General features: G+C 27.9%; 1 protein-coding gene across 3 annotated transcripts; it reads right to left on the bottom strand.

Annotated features, from left to right (window-relative positions):
• Nucleotides 1–1,542: 1,542 nt before the first annotated feature.
• LOC101262306 (uncharacterized) lies at nucleotides 1,543–5,359 on the bottom strand. Of its 3 annotated transcripts, none has more exons than XM_004238134.5 (11): nucleotides 4,833–5,359; nucleotides 4,353–4,454; nucleotides 4,145–4,261; nucleotides 3,751–4,006; nucleotides 3,473–3,627; nucleotides 3,029–3,390; nucleotides 2,837–2,936; nucleotides 2,663–2,722; nucleotides 2,441–2,524; nucleotides 2,231–2,347; nucleotides 1,543–2,016 (listed from the first exon to the last, which is right to left on the bottom strand). In XM_004238134.5, exons 1-11 carry the CDS (start codon nucleotides 4,890–4,892, stop codon nucleotides 1,711–1,713), a joined length of 1,719 nt encoding a protein of 572 aa, XP_004238182.2. In that variant the 5' UTR covers nucleotides 4,893–5,359; the 3' UTR covers nucleotides 1,543–1,710. The 3 variants fall into 3 exon arrangements, with proteins under 3 accessions (XP_004238182.2, XP_010320356.2, XP_025886640.2); XM_010322054.4 differs by having other exon boundaries at nucleotides 4,353–4,451; XM_026030855.2 differs by having other exon boundaries at nucleotides 4,353–4,447.
• Nucleotides 5,360–16,275: the final 10,916 nt, after the last annotated feature.

The following is a 16,275-nucleotide window of genomic DNA, read 5'->3' as shown; positions in this document are numbered from 1 at the left end:
CTATTGAATAAATATATACAATTATCAAGGACAATAACAATATTTCCTGTGCGACGGAAAAGTATCCTGCATTGCAAAAGTAGAGAGACTAGTTCTGATAGATCCTTGTTTCAAGTAAAACAAATCAAAAGTCAAGTATTTAAAGGAGACAATAGCAAAATAGAACAATAGAGACTATAAATAATACGATAACCGTAAATAATAATAATAATAATAATAATAATAATAATAATAATAATAATAATAATAATGGATAAACTCGCAACTATCTAATATAGTCTTAGTCTTAATGATGCATTAATATGGTGCAATTAACAACCAACTATCTAACGTGGTCTGTTCTCTAAATTATTATAATAACCAAATATCTCATAGCAAACTATGCCATATAGGAACAATCTCATCCTAATTTTTGTTTAGATAATATACATATATATATATATATATATATATATATATATTCTAAATTACAAAAACTTTTTATTGTTTTGATTTTTCATTTGGTGTTCGATATCTACACTAAAGTTCAATTAAGTACGAATTCGCATCAGAAAGTTTCACATTAGGGAAGGGAGTAAATCACTTTCTAATAAAGACGATTTTGTATTCAGAAAGACTTGAACCCAAAACCTCTAATAAAAAATGAACGCTTTTATAAAGTCAAAATGTAAATAATTGATGAAACAAATCTGTGACCTAAGTCACTATCCAATACATGGTTTGCACATTATTAACAGCCTAGCATCATCTGGCATGTTCCATAACTATGTGCACAAAATGCCACCCAACTCAGCCAATCCCACTCAACCTTCTTATATTCCTAATAGTAACCTCATTTTCTTTCACACTTTTAAGGATAAAGTCTACTCTTCCATAAGTATTTAAGCACTTTCAATAACTTAAAATCTTTAGGATTGTGAATAAATAGAAGTCAAACTAAATCAATATTGTGCCAAAACCTAACATTAAAACATATCAAAGTGATTTCTTTTGCACGTGAAATAATTAAGATGCGCACAGATAAATTATAAAAAAAATTACACTCTTTTCGATGATTATACTATTTTTTTAAGAATTCAATATGTACATGTCATCATTTTTTAAATGTCCGAAGAAATAGTGCTACATAGAACATAATTTAATGGCAATTGGGATTCTAGTAGTGTCTATATTTGTCTCTAGTAGACATTATGGAGGAAGATCCAGCTACATATCTCCTTCAAATAATATTAGTAACAAATCCAATTTAATTCAATGTAATGGTGTGTCTCCATTCACACAATCTGCTTGATGCCACTTTCTATTATAATAAAATAATATACAGTTGGCCATCTTTTCAGTTCTTGGACATAAAAATAAAAAATTCTTATTGTTTATACTAAAACTCAAGAGCTGTTATCTTGCCATGTTTTTGGAAGGATACATTTTTCATAAAAGAAATTGAGCCAAAAAGATTTTGGTGTTTTCATATACAAAATCAGTTAAAATAAAACCAAAAACCAAAAAAACAGAAAGAAAGCCCAATCAAGAACTCAATCCACATTGTTTCTGTGATGTAAATCAAATAGAAATCTATAAATAATTACTCCTCACAAGTGTCAAAATTTACTTACAGAATATACACTTAAAACTTAAACTATGTATCTGTATCCCCCCTCTATACCACCAAAAACCTTTTTTAAGTCTAGTTTGGTTATTGAGAAACAAAACTTACATGTGTAGAAGGTACCGGAAACTAAATTCATAAGGCACTATCTGAAGAACGTTGGAGAGAGGCTCGTTGTTCTTTCTCTCGAGACAGTTGATTGCTTCTTTTCCGTGTTCGTTTGGAAGTTGAAGACATATCCAATCAAGTAGTGACTCTAGATCCTTGGCAAAATCTAGCAGATACCAGTCCAACAGCTTTGGTATTGCTACCAACTTCTTTGATGTTGAAACGCCAACAGATGCCTGCAAATACTCCTTCTTTGCTACTTGAAGCTCATTTTCAATATTTGCTGCTGTGTATACTCTCACCTATTTAAGACGGCTCCAGAATTAGCATTGTTGTGTACACAGAAATGTTGAAAACTGGATAAAGTTACACTTTTTGTGGAAAATATGAAGATTCAGGTTGGTCATTTGTGTTGTATACAAGTCGAAAATTATGCAACACAATTGGGATTGTTACAGTGATCTAAACTCTAAAGTATCAGATGTTAGATATAAATAAATAAAACGTGTAACTTACAGCAGGAGAGGAAAAACTTCCACAAGAGAGCGCAAATGTCACCAATGGTTCGGAAAGCTCCAAGCCAAAAATGCTGCGTGCAGTCATCTCGTCATTCTTTACACCCTTAGCAAAAGTCTGGTGAGAGCATGCAAACATAGTAGACTTGTAAGTTAAACTCGAGAAGCATGAAAAGGACAAAAGGTAATTCCCTAAGTTGAAAAGACTTACAAATTTTGAGTGATAAGGCAACCTCAAAATGAAATGCTCAATGGTTATGGCATTAAGCAAGTGTCCACTAACATTTATTGTTGCCTGTAAAAGATGGAACTTCACCAATTAAAAAGCAAAGAAAATGCGTCATATCATTATCAACTGATTGAATTATCAGGATCATCGAATGAGACAGTACAATTGATTTTGCACGGATGGGATAGGACACCGAAGCATTACCTTTTGCATCAATGCCACAACCATTTCAGGGTTCTCAGGTAGGCCATACTCCAGGAAGGCCTGAAATGTTAACCGAATGACGGAATGAGTAATATTTAAAGCAGAATTCAGAAAGTGGCGTATTCATAATTCAGTATACACAGAACACGCTAAACTGTTGGAATCTAATCTTACATTCATCATGCATGAATTGTAAATGTTGATCCAGAAAGCCAGCTTTTCTTGGTGGCTAAGGCCCTGTAAGTTCGCTGACGCAAGTTTCTCAAGCAGAAGTCTAAAAAGAGGACTATGTATGTGAGAAAATATCCTAATAAGATATCTTGAAATATTATATAATCTCACTAAGCTATATATTTACTAACTTACTTCAGTCGACGAACTAGGAATACAGATATTGTTGTTCGATTTGGATTGACAGAAGAAGCTTCAACTGCATATAAATGCTTATATGGACCGATATCTCTCTTTTCAAACTTTGAACATATTCCATAAGGATCTCCAAACTCATTTTTCTCAATGCTCTCGCATGAATTATATCCTGTCAATGAAGGCAATGTATCTGCTGTAGTCCTGCCCTTCTTAGAGCTCATTCTGAGGAAAATATTCGACAAGCATTTCAAAATATTTTCCGAGATTGTGTTTGGACTTTCATCTGGTGATGGTTTTCTATCTTGAATAACAAAAATTCTCTCCTCCAGACTCCCATGGTACATTACTTGATCCTCCAGCTGCAATCGTAAAAAATTCTATATCTGTTATGCTGCCCAAGATTCTTAGTTTGGAAAAAATGAATTTCACCGAATTATCAACCTGCAATTTCTGAGGATCTACGCGCTTTTCTGCTAATCTGTTCTCAGCAGGAAGCTTCTTAACAGGTGTTCTGGCAGTTTTCACTTTCGCATTTACTGATCGATGCTTGCTTTTCGTGGAAGACAATGAGTGATTCTCTTTTAAGCAGCTGTCATCTGAATAAATATGAACTTCATTACGATAAAACTCACTCTCTTACTTCATTACCTTTGACAAGCATGAATATCATTTTCCTTTTACAATTGAAATAACAATGAATTCCAGTTCCAAGAGATTACCAGAGAGAGAAGGCAAATGTCTTCCCGAGAATGAAGCTGAATTCGATTCTAGTTGGGGCGATAGCTTCGTTTGCTTCTGCTTCGGACTCTTTACTTGATTTTGCTCAATAGTATCAGTCACATTATCCATATTCCTCTTGGAGGACGAAATATACACAGCTTCATGATACAACCCTTGCCTGAAATGCACAACTTTCTCTTCGAGCCTAACGACTTCCTCCTCCAAAACAGCTACCTCAGCAAGAAGCTCCAGTGTCTATGAATTTCCAATTACATAATATCACTTAGAATTGCAAGAAAATCTCATCTTCAAACTTATAACAACATCAATTGTATTCAAGTTACTCTGAATTATACATTGCAACAACATCATTGGAAAACAATTAATACTAACATTTGGAGGAAGATAAGGAGGAAGACGAGGAAGTGCACCGAGAGGTCGAGTAAACGCCCTTTCAAGAGCTCTATGCACATTTTCCTCATGCCTGAGTTTCTTCTTCAACTTATCAACCTACAATTTACACATAACAATAACAAGTTAAACACCAATTACAGATTCAGTGCAAAGCTAAACAATTCAAGAATCAAATGTGTTCACACACATCTTGTAACAATGCCATCTTTCTCTCCCTGATTGCTTTTCGTCTATTTATCGGTGTTTTCTCAGTACTCATTTTCCTGTTCCCTTGCATTTCCACTTTCTCCTTCAAACAAGAAAACAAACTCAGCTTCCACAAAAAAGGAATTATAGATGTAACGGAAAAAGCATAAAGCACAAACATCCAGATAAAAAGGAGGAAAAAAGCAAACAACAATATGAAACTGATGTGGATAAGTATCAAATCAAAAACTCACATTTTTTTATTTCACATTAAATAATTCTGTAAAAACACAAATAACAAACCCAAATCTACCTTAAGCTAATTAGATCATCTAAACTTCAACAAGACAATAAAGATTCATTTTTTATAACAATATTTCATTGGGCAAGAAACAATTTTTTTGGGTAATTTCCAGAATATAAACAAAAACAAATCAGCACCCAGAAATTATCTACTCATAAATTTCAGTAAAAATCTCACCTTTACATTCTTTGATGGAGTTTTCATAGATTGCAGACTGGTTCTAACTCTAGCATTCATCTTTTTAACTTTCTTTTTTACAAACCCCAGAAGGAAAATACACAAAGTTTCAGAGGAATGAATTCATTACAGCAGAGCAGAGTAGAGCAGATGCAGAACAAGCGGGAAAAAATGGTGAAATAAATTGAATTTCAATTCAAGAAAGAAGTAAAACTGAAGACCCAATAGGCTAAAAAGGACAAAAAAATGTTGAGTTGGATCCTAGCATTTTCTTGATCCGCGTGAAGTCAATAGCACCAACCCACCATTTCATCTTCTGCAATAATCCGTACTCACCATTTCTCAAGAACAAACATTATTTGATACAATAGGACCTGCATATGTATATATATAATGTATTGTTTCATATATCTATATATATACATATAGAGAGTGAGATGGAGTGGGGTTGAAGGGTGGGGGTGAAGGAGGAAAATGGAAATAGTGACTGTAATTTGTTCTACTTTTGTTGTGCTAATAAAGTGTGTATTTATTATCTATATTCCCTTTGTGGTTAAGCAGAGAGGCGGAGCGTGAACAAGACATCTTGAGTTTGAGTTTTGTATATAAAATATTTTTGTTTGAAGCATTAATTTTGGTTCATTGTAACTCGTAAATTTTGGACGTCGAATGAAAAAAAAAAAGTAGAGAGGCGGGGAATGAACTTACTTGATTAAATATTAATTGGTTCACTCAAAAACAAATTTAAAATATAAATTTAATGATTTTTTATGTATAGAATTATACAATTTGAGATATTGAACTATTCAAATTATATATTTATTATATTATTTTATAATTTAAATAAAAATATAGTACATATCAGAAAAATATTAAATTCAATTGAAATGATAATAATATAATATTACTTTCACCGTTAATGTTGATATAATACATGATTTATTCAAAGAATTCATTGTTGAGTTCAAAACTATGATATGAGACTCAAATTCATTGTACTATTAATTTAACTAATTGTGGATCATTATGTTGTATTATTCATGTTACGTTTTCAAATTATGTGAGGAGGTATTATAATTATCTCGCATTGGTTGAAGAAATGCATTGTTATTTTTCAATTTAATTTTGAGTATTAATCAACTAATTGAATATATTTTCTAAAATTGAGTTAGTTAGAATTAAGAATTTTGTATATTTATTTTTTAAAAAAGTATATATTTATGTTAAGTTTAACACTCTTTTATCACGAAAATTAATTATTTAGTGTCACTCGATTACGTATTCGTTAATTAAAATTTCTAAATTGGTTTTAACTTTAATATAATATGTTTCGTGGAGAAAGAGTGAAGAGCATTGAAAGGTAAATTTAGTTTGCTTTGTAAAAAAGCAAGCTAAAATGCGCATCTAATAAGTGCATCTTAGTGCCGTACGCTACCAGACAACCCATCTTTCTGTAACATCATAAATTAACGTGCGCCATTATCTTTTTTTATTTAAATTGTTCGCTCAATATCCTATATATATTTTGAAATCTAATTAATTTAAGTTCCAAATAAGAAGTTCCATTTTGAAGGTAAAATGACTCTTGTTAAAATTAATTTTATACTTCAAATATAAATTCAAAATTTCCAAATAAAAATAATAAAATACTTATCACTTTGTCATAATTTTCGTATGACCCGTTTGTCTGATTTTTTTTCTCTCTCTTTTATTTATTTCTTTTTTGGAGAAATGTCAATTTTAAGTTTCAAACTCATCATGAATTTTATTGATAAACATCTTCCCTTCATTATTTCCATAAATGTTAGTATGTCCATATAATTTTGTACCACTTAGAATATTTTGCTTGGGTAGAAATAAGAAAACTCAAGGTTATATTCTTGATTTTTTGGAGTAATAGAAGGCAAAGTATCTAGAGGGAAGAGTATAATTTGTGACAACACACTATTCTTTTTTATTTAATTATCTTATGTTTAAAATTCAGGTTTTATAGGATATATTTTTAAAAAATATATTTTTTTCTTTTTTTTTTATCATTGTCAAGGCTCGAGTCTAAGACTATCACTGAGAATTGTGAGTTGTCATCCATCTGGTTATATACTTGAGTGATACGGATAACTGATTAGTTAACAATCAATCTGTATCATAACTTATGACTATGAAGTATGATACGATAAAGTAATTTATTTATTTTAACAGAAGATGTCGAATTTAAATTATAAAAATAGGAAACTATGATGCTAGCTTCCTCTGTATGAATCATATCTGATATAAAAAAAAAAATTAAAGTTAATCGGATTAAGGAATTTTTCCTAGAAAAGTTATACTAGAAAAGAATAATTTGGTTTGTTGAATGTGGATAATACTATATTCTTTCATTTTCAAAAATAAAATAAAATAATAGGGATGCTTATACAATTGGTTGTTAATTTAATTGTCATCTAATTGTCAGTATTTTTTTATAAAACTACAGTACTTCTTTTTCTGTACCAGATAAATTAATATCATAGAGAATTTTTAAAATAAAGAATGTGGCCATAATTAATAATTCATTTTATTTTTTTAAAATCTCGTATTTAAATAGAAAGTCGTAAATCACAGATAAAACTGTTATCTCACATTCAAAATATAATGTTTTTTTTATAAAAAAAAATCACTCTCCTCTCACCAGCTTTTTTTAAAAAAATAAAAATAAAATAATTGTCTTTTTTTGAGCTCCAAAGAGAGAGAAAAAAAACTAGTATCTGATAAAACTTGAACAAAAAGGATTAACTACAAGAATTGCGATGAAATCGATAAGATTTCTTTATTTTTAATTAAAATTTTAAGTTAATATTTAAAATATGAAAATAAATTATTTTTATATCACATAAATTTAAATTAAAGCCTGAACAAGAAAATAAATAATCAATCTTATATGATACAAATTTAAATTAATTATTTAAATCAGAAAATAAATTATTAATCTTACGTGATATGAATTTAAATTATCGGATACCATCTGATAAAAGAGAAGAATGGAAAAGGCTGATAAAATCACATGGCTGTCTATTAAAGTGCTTTAAACTTGAAAGGGACTTATAAGGCAACCAAATAAATGAGAGTAATTGCCTTTTTCAATACTTGGATTTCACTCATTCGTTTTATACTTTTTTTTTAAAAAAAAAACAATAATATAAAAAGTTGGATGATCAATTAATTAATAATATGGTCTCTTAAAAGTTTAGTTATTAATTTAAAAAGCTTTATACATTTAGCTAATCAAGTTAGGAACCCCAATTAAAAGCTTGTGATGTAAAGTTATACTTTGTCAATTAATCTACTTATAACACATTTTCATAATTATTTGATACTCAATTTCATCACACTAGAAAATGAACATGAAGTTTATTAATAGGTAGAACCATATTTGGAAAAATGATTTAATTTATATACACTTGATCAAACAATAATAATATACCAATTAATTAATACTTTATTTATAACAAAACTAATTCACATTCATTTTGAACGACTGGTTATAATAGTTATCTCTATCACCTCATTATCAAGATGTCGGAATTTCATCAAAGGCCATTACAAGTTTACTTTTATAACTGAAGTATGAAGAAGCTATAATATATGCAAATTGCAATAGCAAAAAAAAACATCTTCAAAATTATTTCTGATAGATTATCAAAAAGATCAGTAGTAAATCTAATATTTGAAAATATAATTCTATATTCGTGTTATTTACTTTTTAAAGTTATTAATTACTCACATTCATCTAACACAAATTAAAAGACACTTAATTGAAGAATAAATTATTATTATTATATTACCAAAAAGGAATAATTATTAATTTTTTATTTTATATTATATATAATAATAATTATTAAAAGAAGGTGATCATCATGATAAATACACATGGAGAGGTGGGTAACATTATTAGGGGGTGCTGACAGACTGAGAAGTGATATATATGGACATACCACGCTCCCACCACGTGACTTACTCCAAATTAATCCACTAATAATATTTCATTAAGCTTTCTAATTTAATATTTTTGTCAATTAATTCGATAATTAAGCCATTTTTCATGAATATATATATGAGACATCAAATCTGAAATGACAGTTTCTTTGAAGAGTGAATTGGATTCTAATTTATCCCTTTTGTTTGAGTTAATACGATGAAAAAAATATTAAATAAATTTGATGATTAATTAATAAATCAATTGTTTAATATGAACAATAAATCACGATTTAAAAGGAGTTGATTTAAAGATAATATTCTATTATTTGTATATGATAATGTTAGCGTACGTAACTAGCTATGGGAATTAATTGGATTAATTAATATAATGTATATTGAAGTAGAATTATAATTCAAGAAGATTAATGAACTATATTTTTTTTTTCTAATAATAAAATATACAAGGGAAAACATCATTGTCTCCGTGCACGCTAAGTTTTTGGGGGACAAAAGCACATTTTTTAATTAAAATTAAACAACTCCCAATAAATTAACCTTGCTTAAGCGGCTGTCTAAAATATTGTTTCTTAAAAGAAAATTAAAAAAATGATTTTTAACTTATACAAGTGACAATTATAAGATCGATTATATTATAAAATGGGGAATGTTAAACTGTTAAACATTAGCATATAGTTACAAAATGAGTAATGTGAAAGACGTAGATGTTAAGATCAATGAATATTCGATTGGATAAAAGTAGAAATGACTACATTCGTTGTAAGGTGCTTTTGAGATGGTTTGAACATGTTATGTATCGATTTATAGATACATTATTTGAATATGTAAAACTATACGTAGTAAGTGAAGGTATTAAAAGAGAATAATACATCCGTAAAAGAAAATAATTTTAAATACCTTTGAATATTTGATAGCAATACAAACTTAGCTAAAGATAAAAATACATTAAAACAAGAAAATTCATATCGATAATAAATAACTACTGGTCAAGGATAAATTTAAACTATTAGAACTTGTACAATCTTGTTAACTATTTTGTACATAGAGCAATTAATTATGATGTACAATATATCAAAATTTCAATTTTCAAACAAATCAAAGTGTTCTTATATATAATGTTCTACTATTTTCCTATTTCTATTTTATCTTAGATCTCAAAACTTTGGGGACCAGATTCATAATTAATTTATACTAGATGCATACAAAAATTATAAAGACACTTGGGATACAGGAACCTTCATTGATTTACTAATTATTTTATGTATACATACAACATTTATTTAACTCCTAATTGATAATATTCGTATATGACAAATCTCATGTTTGACCAAAATAAAAAATGTTATTGTCATGCACTAATAGACATTGATGAATATGGATACTCTTTTTGTGTATTATGGGAGAAAATAAATTATGTCTACTCCAATACAAACAAATTAAATCCCCAATATTTTAATGCTTACTTCTTAAAATGTACTAATTATTAATCCACTTCTTTAAGAATTAGATTCTGTATCTCATAGGAACTAGACAAATTTAATATCTTTTATTTTGTAGTGGTTCAAGTGTTCAAAATTCCTAACTATGTCCTTCATATTTTCGAATAAATTTATAACATGTATTATTCATTTTGGCTCAATAAATTTTATTAATTTATCTTTTAACTATGTTATTATCGAGTTGAAAAATCAGTACTTTATAAAATATACGTATTCAAAAACTTGACAATCTAAAGTTTATCAATTTCTCCTTGAACCACCCTCTAGTAAAGTCATAAATAGTCCACAAAAATATTTTTTGTATTAGGAAACAAACCACGATCAAACATTATACAATAATCTTTTTTCTTTTTTTTTGGTGTTATAAGTACTTGGTTTTGTCAACTCATGACTCATATTTTGACTAAGTAAAGATATAATTAGAATAAGTTGATTAAGATTAGATTACTAATGAACAATAATAATTATGATTGTAGATGAATCTTGATCTCATCTTTTCAATAGTTTTTTTTTATTAAATAGTCACAAACAATAATAATGATTTATAGAGTAACAACACATGTTACTGTCTTAATTTGATTGAATGCTATATCATTTATCCCACAAAATAAACATAAAAAGACAGTTGATTGATAATCAATATGACCAGCTAGCATGTTTTATTACTAGTAATTATTATTTTGTGTGGCTCTGCGTGTTGTAGGAGGATTGCATAAAATTTTGTAAATTTAATCACTTCAAAATCAACTTCAAATTAATATTTATCAAAATTACAAAATTCACTATGAAATTTAACAAACAAACTTCCTAACATATTAGGCAATTGGAGTTGTTTTGCTAAGATCAAACTTGATATTTTTTAAATTTGATTCGAAGTCTTTAATATAGAAGACTTCGAATCAAAGTAATTTAATTCACTCGAAAGGATAATAGCGTTAGACAGTCTTAATTTAGCTTCGGAGGATTTCTAAAACGTAAGGTAAGCTAAAACTATTAAGTCTATTTTTAGAATAACTCACATAATGCTTTTAGAAATTTCAACAGAAAATAAGATAAAAGAATAATATAGCCAAAAAAAGTAAGCCCCATTTCATTAAATTAGAGATTTTCGAAAGTATCAAAGAGTATTAATTATAATATCAATGAAATAATTTCGACGATTAAAAAAGAAAATTAATATGCAACAAACTCAGAAATAATTGTCTCATGAGAAGAAGGAAGGCCAAGTACGATATTTCTTTATTGTTATTTTTATTACAAAGAAGTATTGTATTTAATTTGTCCTAGAATTGTAGGCTCAGCTCATAACAACTAAAAGAAAAGGTACAATTAACAGAATGATAAATTCGTCCTCATGCAAAGATTATTAATTATAGAATAGTTGTCTAAATTGACATTTCACCTAAGTGTCATCATAGGGTACTATATTTTTTATTTAATTGACTTTAGAATTTAATAGTATATAGTATATGATCTTAAGTACAAATGTTATGATTTCATAAACATACGGATAAATAATAATAAATATATGTTGTTATATAGGGTTCACATTTCCAAAAGGACCATACAATTGCACCCCACCATTTGTTTGCTAAATAATGAATCGTTGTCCACTATGGGAGTTAATATCGCAATAATTAAAAACATATCGAATTTAAAATTTGATAATATTTTATTCACTAACTGTGAGATTTTATAAAACAAATTTTAAGATATAATCGAGATCTTAATCTATATTCAATATCAGATGAAAAATAAATAAAAATATTACAAAAGTTTTTTTTCCTTTAAGAACTAAAGGTGAAATTTCTTTTTAATAACTTTTTTGGAATTTTGATTTCTGTTGATCAAATTAATTTAAATTTATGTTATATAAATTTAAAAGCCTATTAATGAAGTAAACACTGTATATCATTTTTTTTAAAAAAAAACTGTAATAAGAATTTGAATTCGAAATCGCAGATTAAAACTAGAAAGATAGTTCTACCATCATTAGAAATTAATAAATGTGTTTTCTTATCACGAATCAATAGAAAAATTGAGATATCAAACATGAATTTTCTATTAATTTTTTTACCAAACAAGGTTACATGGAAAACTCATGGTTATAAAAATATTTTCCCTTGAAATATTGTTCTTACTGATTTAATCAAAATGTCTATAGAAATATTCATAAAATATTATTTAGTAAAATTTCATTGAAAAATAATAATGCTTTTTCTAATGCACTCTTTCAAATGATTCGTTTATAATTAAATATAATTACTAAATATTTCTCGTTCAATAAAATATACGAATAATATTTTTTTTCTAGTGCACTCTATCAAACAATTCGTTAGTGATCAAGGTGGTGACTTACTGGACTTTAGTGTTCTTAGTATTAACAGTAATATAATTTATTTTGGTGATTGTATATCATATGTATCCATACTAATTGACCATAATTTCCCATCATAAAAAAATATTGTACCTCCCTTATATTAAAGCTTCGTTTTTTTTTGTTAATTTCACTACTTTATCAGCCTTATTTGTCCTTTAGCCACTTCACGTCTTTTCTCCTTTCAGCAAAGTATATAATTGATTAGAAAAGAAAAGTTAAAGATGTTGGACCATTGTCAAAAACTTTCTACACACAAAAAAAATATATTGGAAAATGGTATATAACAACAAATTATTAATTCAAATTAAATGCTATAAATATAATTTGATTTAATTGTATTTCACAGCATACTATTGCTATTTCGCCTCTCTCCAAGTGAATCTCGTTCGCCACTCTCGTTTTCTCCCTCATTTCTTTTGCTTTATACGAACGCAAATGTACAAAATGCATTTTTGTTTGTGTAAAGCGAGAGAAATTTGTAGCTATACATATATTTTCGTTCTCCTCTTCCAGATTTCGCTCGTCACTCTCCCAGATCTTGCTCGTCAATCTCTCCCTCGCCTCTCTCGCTTATACAAAAAGAAATATATAAATAATGTTTCTGTTTGTATATAGCGAGAGAAAATTATATATATATATATACATGCAAATACATATATTTTCGTCCTATACACTTATAATTATACAATACAAAATACAAATATTCCCTTGCCCAGTTCTATTATGCCTTTCTTTCTTTCTCGCTTTATACAAATACAGATTGTATAGCGACATATACATATTTATGTTTGCTACGGAGTGTGATTATGCAAACTATAATTACAACATACAAATATGATTTTTGTGTTTGCTATATGTGAAAATTGTTCTAAAACTATTAGTTATTTTACTTCACTCCTTGGTCCAATTTAGAAAACATTAAGAACATAATATGTAGTAAAAATCTCTCATACTACAATTAAGACATTAAAATTAGTTGTGATATCAAAAGGCCAATTATTTTACTGTAGATTTTGGTCAAAATAGCTTAGTAATTTTAATCATTCAAGTAAAATATTTTTGGTAAGTCGATTTTACGATGTGGGAGTCGAATCGGAATTTGGGTTGTGGCATCAAACTGCAAGCTAACTTAGATCCCACAAAAGGTATTTGTTAGGTCATGACTCATGAGTAATCACGAAAATACAAGTTTATAGGTCAAATATGATTTTTGCGCTAATAATAATTGTACTTCAATACAATTTGAAGCAATTGAGAGAAATAACTTAGTAATTAAGTCGGGTTACGATCAACATGCAAGAACTTAAAATTTCTTCAAAGGGTATTGATAGATTAAGACACCAAGTTATGAAAGTCAAATTTTACTAAAAGAAGTGTATAACAACTCATCACCTACCGAATCAATTAATTTCTTTAAAAAATAATGTATAAGCGCTTAAGCGTGCAACTACTTACATGCACCCGACCGTTGAGGCAAGTGTCAGTCCCTGATGAGTTGAAGGGACCACAAAAAATATAGCAAATTCAAGATGAAATATGAGAAAATTCAAGTAAAAAACAAGAGATGGGAAAAAAAGGACTCATAGTCACACTAGTCACTTGTAATGAAAGTCAAAATAAGTAGTACTAATTGGTAAGTGTGGTCCTTACTATATTTAGAGGTCCCAATTAATGTCCTTTCATCTTCATGAGTTTCTGGAGAATTTTAACTTTATAATAATTTATAGAAATAAGACATACAATAGAAGAAGAAAAAAATTAGAAAAAAAAAGAACAGTGACATTGCACTGTTGTTGTCATCATAAAAGGTCAAATATCAACCACATGCTAAAAAGCTATGCCTTTTTTCATTTATGTGGTACAATCAAAAGCCATGTACTTTTTATCCAACTTGGGAATTTGTACCTTTACCCAACACGTTAGAGTCTGATTAAATTTGAATTACACAAAATAAATTTACATTAAAATTAAAATGCTTCCTAGTAAAAGGCGCCTCCATATGCAGAAATACTCAAATGCGAGACCTCTAATTAAGAATAAAAGAGTACTTAAGACTCCGCCACACGACCTTATTAATACCTATAGCTTTATCTTAATCAACATCAACTCTTAGTTATCTTAATAATGTTTATATAATTCTTGATTTTTGATAAAAACATTTAAGAATTTTAAGGAATCTAATGAGACTCATACATTATATGGAGAGTTTTTAAAGACATAATCATAGTTTTTTGATGGGGAAAATGAAGTTTCTACATTCAACAATAATGAAATGCAACATGTGAATGACTATGATTAAGTGCTTCTGGGCACTATTGTGCAACAAGTCACATATGTATATTCAAAAACATGATGATATGGTTGATTAATTAAATTGAAAACATTTCAATGTGTTGATAGTTTAAAATTGATAAAGAAAAAAATACTAGATAATCTTTTTTCGTATGTTATAATTATTAAAAAGTAGAGTAACCTGATATCTGTACAAACGAAAAGTAATAAGTACTTAACAAGTTAGTCGTCGAGGTGTGTAGAGACGGAATATTAATAGTTTTTAGGTTTTTTGGATAATAATCTTTTTTGCTTTTTGAAATTTAGATTAATCATATATATATATATATATATATATATATATATATAATAATAATAATAATAATAATAATAATAAATTTGTTAATATAAATATAGAGTTTGAAAAACTATTATATACCAAACCCTTTGCTTTAAAGATTTTGGCGTTTGCACATAAGTCAGCTCAAACACCATCGTTGTTAGAGATGAAGGGAGACGTTAGCGGAGTCAAAATTTTCAATAAAGAGGTTCAAAATTTAAAGGAGTAAATATATGAATTAATCGAAGGGGGTTCGACATCTATTATATACATCTAAAAAAAAATTTTAATCATGTATATATAATAATATTTTCTGCCGAAGGGGGTTCGGATGAACCCTCTAATGACACCGCTCCTAGAGGGAGAGTGTGTCCACAAACTCAATAACTTTGATTTAAACTCTGTAATTATTTTAAAATTTTATTAAATATTTCTAAATTCTATATTCAATTTCATTAACTTTAAATTTTACCGCGATAGTTATAAAATGAAAATAATTATATTAAAAACTCTCAAAAACATATATTCACCTTTGTAAAAGAGAGAATTGTACGTACTCCAGACTCAATAGAGCCAGAAATTGACTTGATTTATGGGTCACATTTCCAAATTTTGCAGAATTATATAAATTTTGGTAAATAACTTTTGGGAGACCATTTTTTTTGTACGAATTGACTTGTTCTGACACTTCCATTTTAGATATTTCCACTTCACTAATTTAACTGTCAAATATAACAAATATATTGAACGTAATTTTATAAAATAAATTTAACATGATACTATTTACGTTATTTTATTTATATTTTATAAAAATAAAAAATTATTTACGATAAACATTCAACTCATGTTATATTAAGATGGGATGTTGATTATATATCTTAAATAGTGTTGTGTGGTCCAATATAAAGAAAAAAAAGGAAAAAAGTTAAAGAAAAGAAAAAGTTAAAAATAAAGTAAGAAAGGTAACAAAAGTATTGTGGG

This window comes from Solanum lycopersicum, chromosome 4 (assembly GCF_036512215.1).
Source record: "Solanum lycopersicum chromosome 4, SLM_r2.1".
In the NCBI taxonomy this organism is placed as follows: domain Eukaryota; kingdom Viridiplantae; phylum Streptophyta; class Magnoliopsida; order Solanales; family Solanaceae; genus Solanum; species Solanum lycopersicum.
This window is presented reverse-complemented; position numbering and strand designations above follow the sequence as displayed.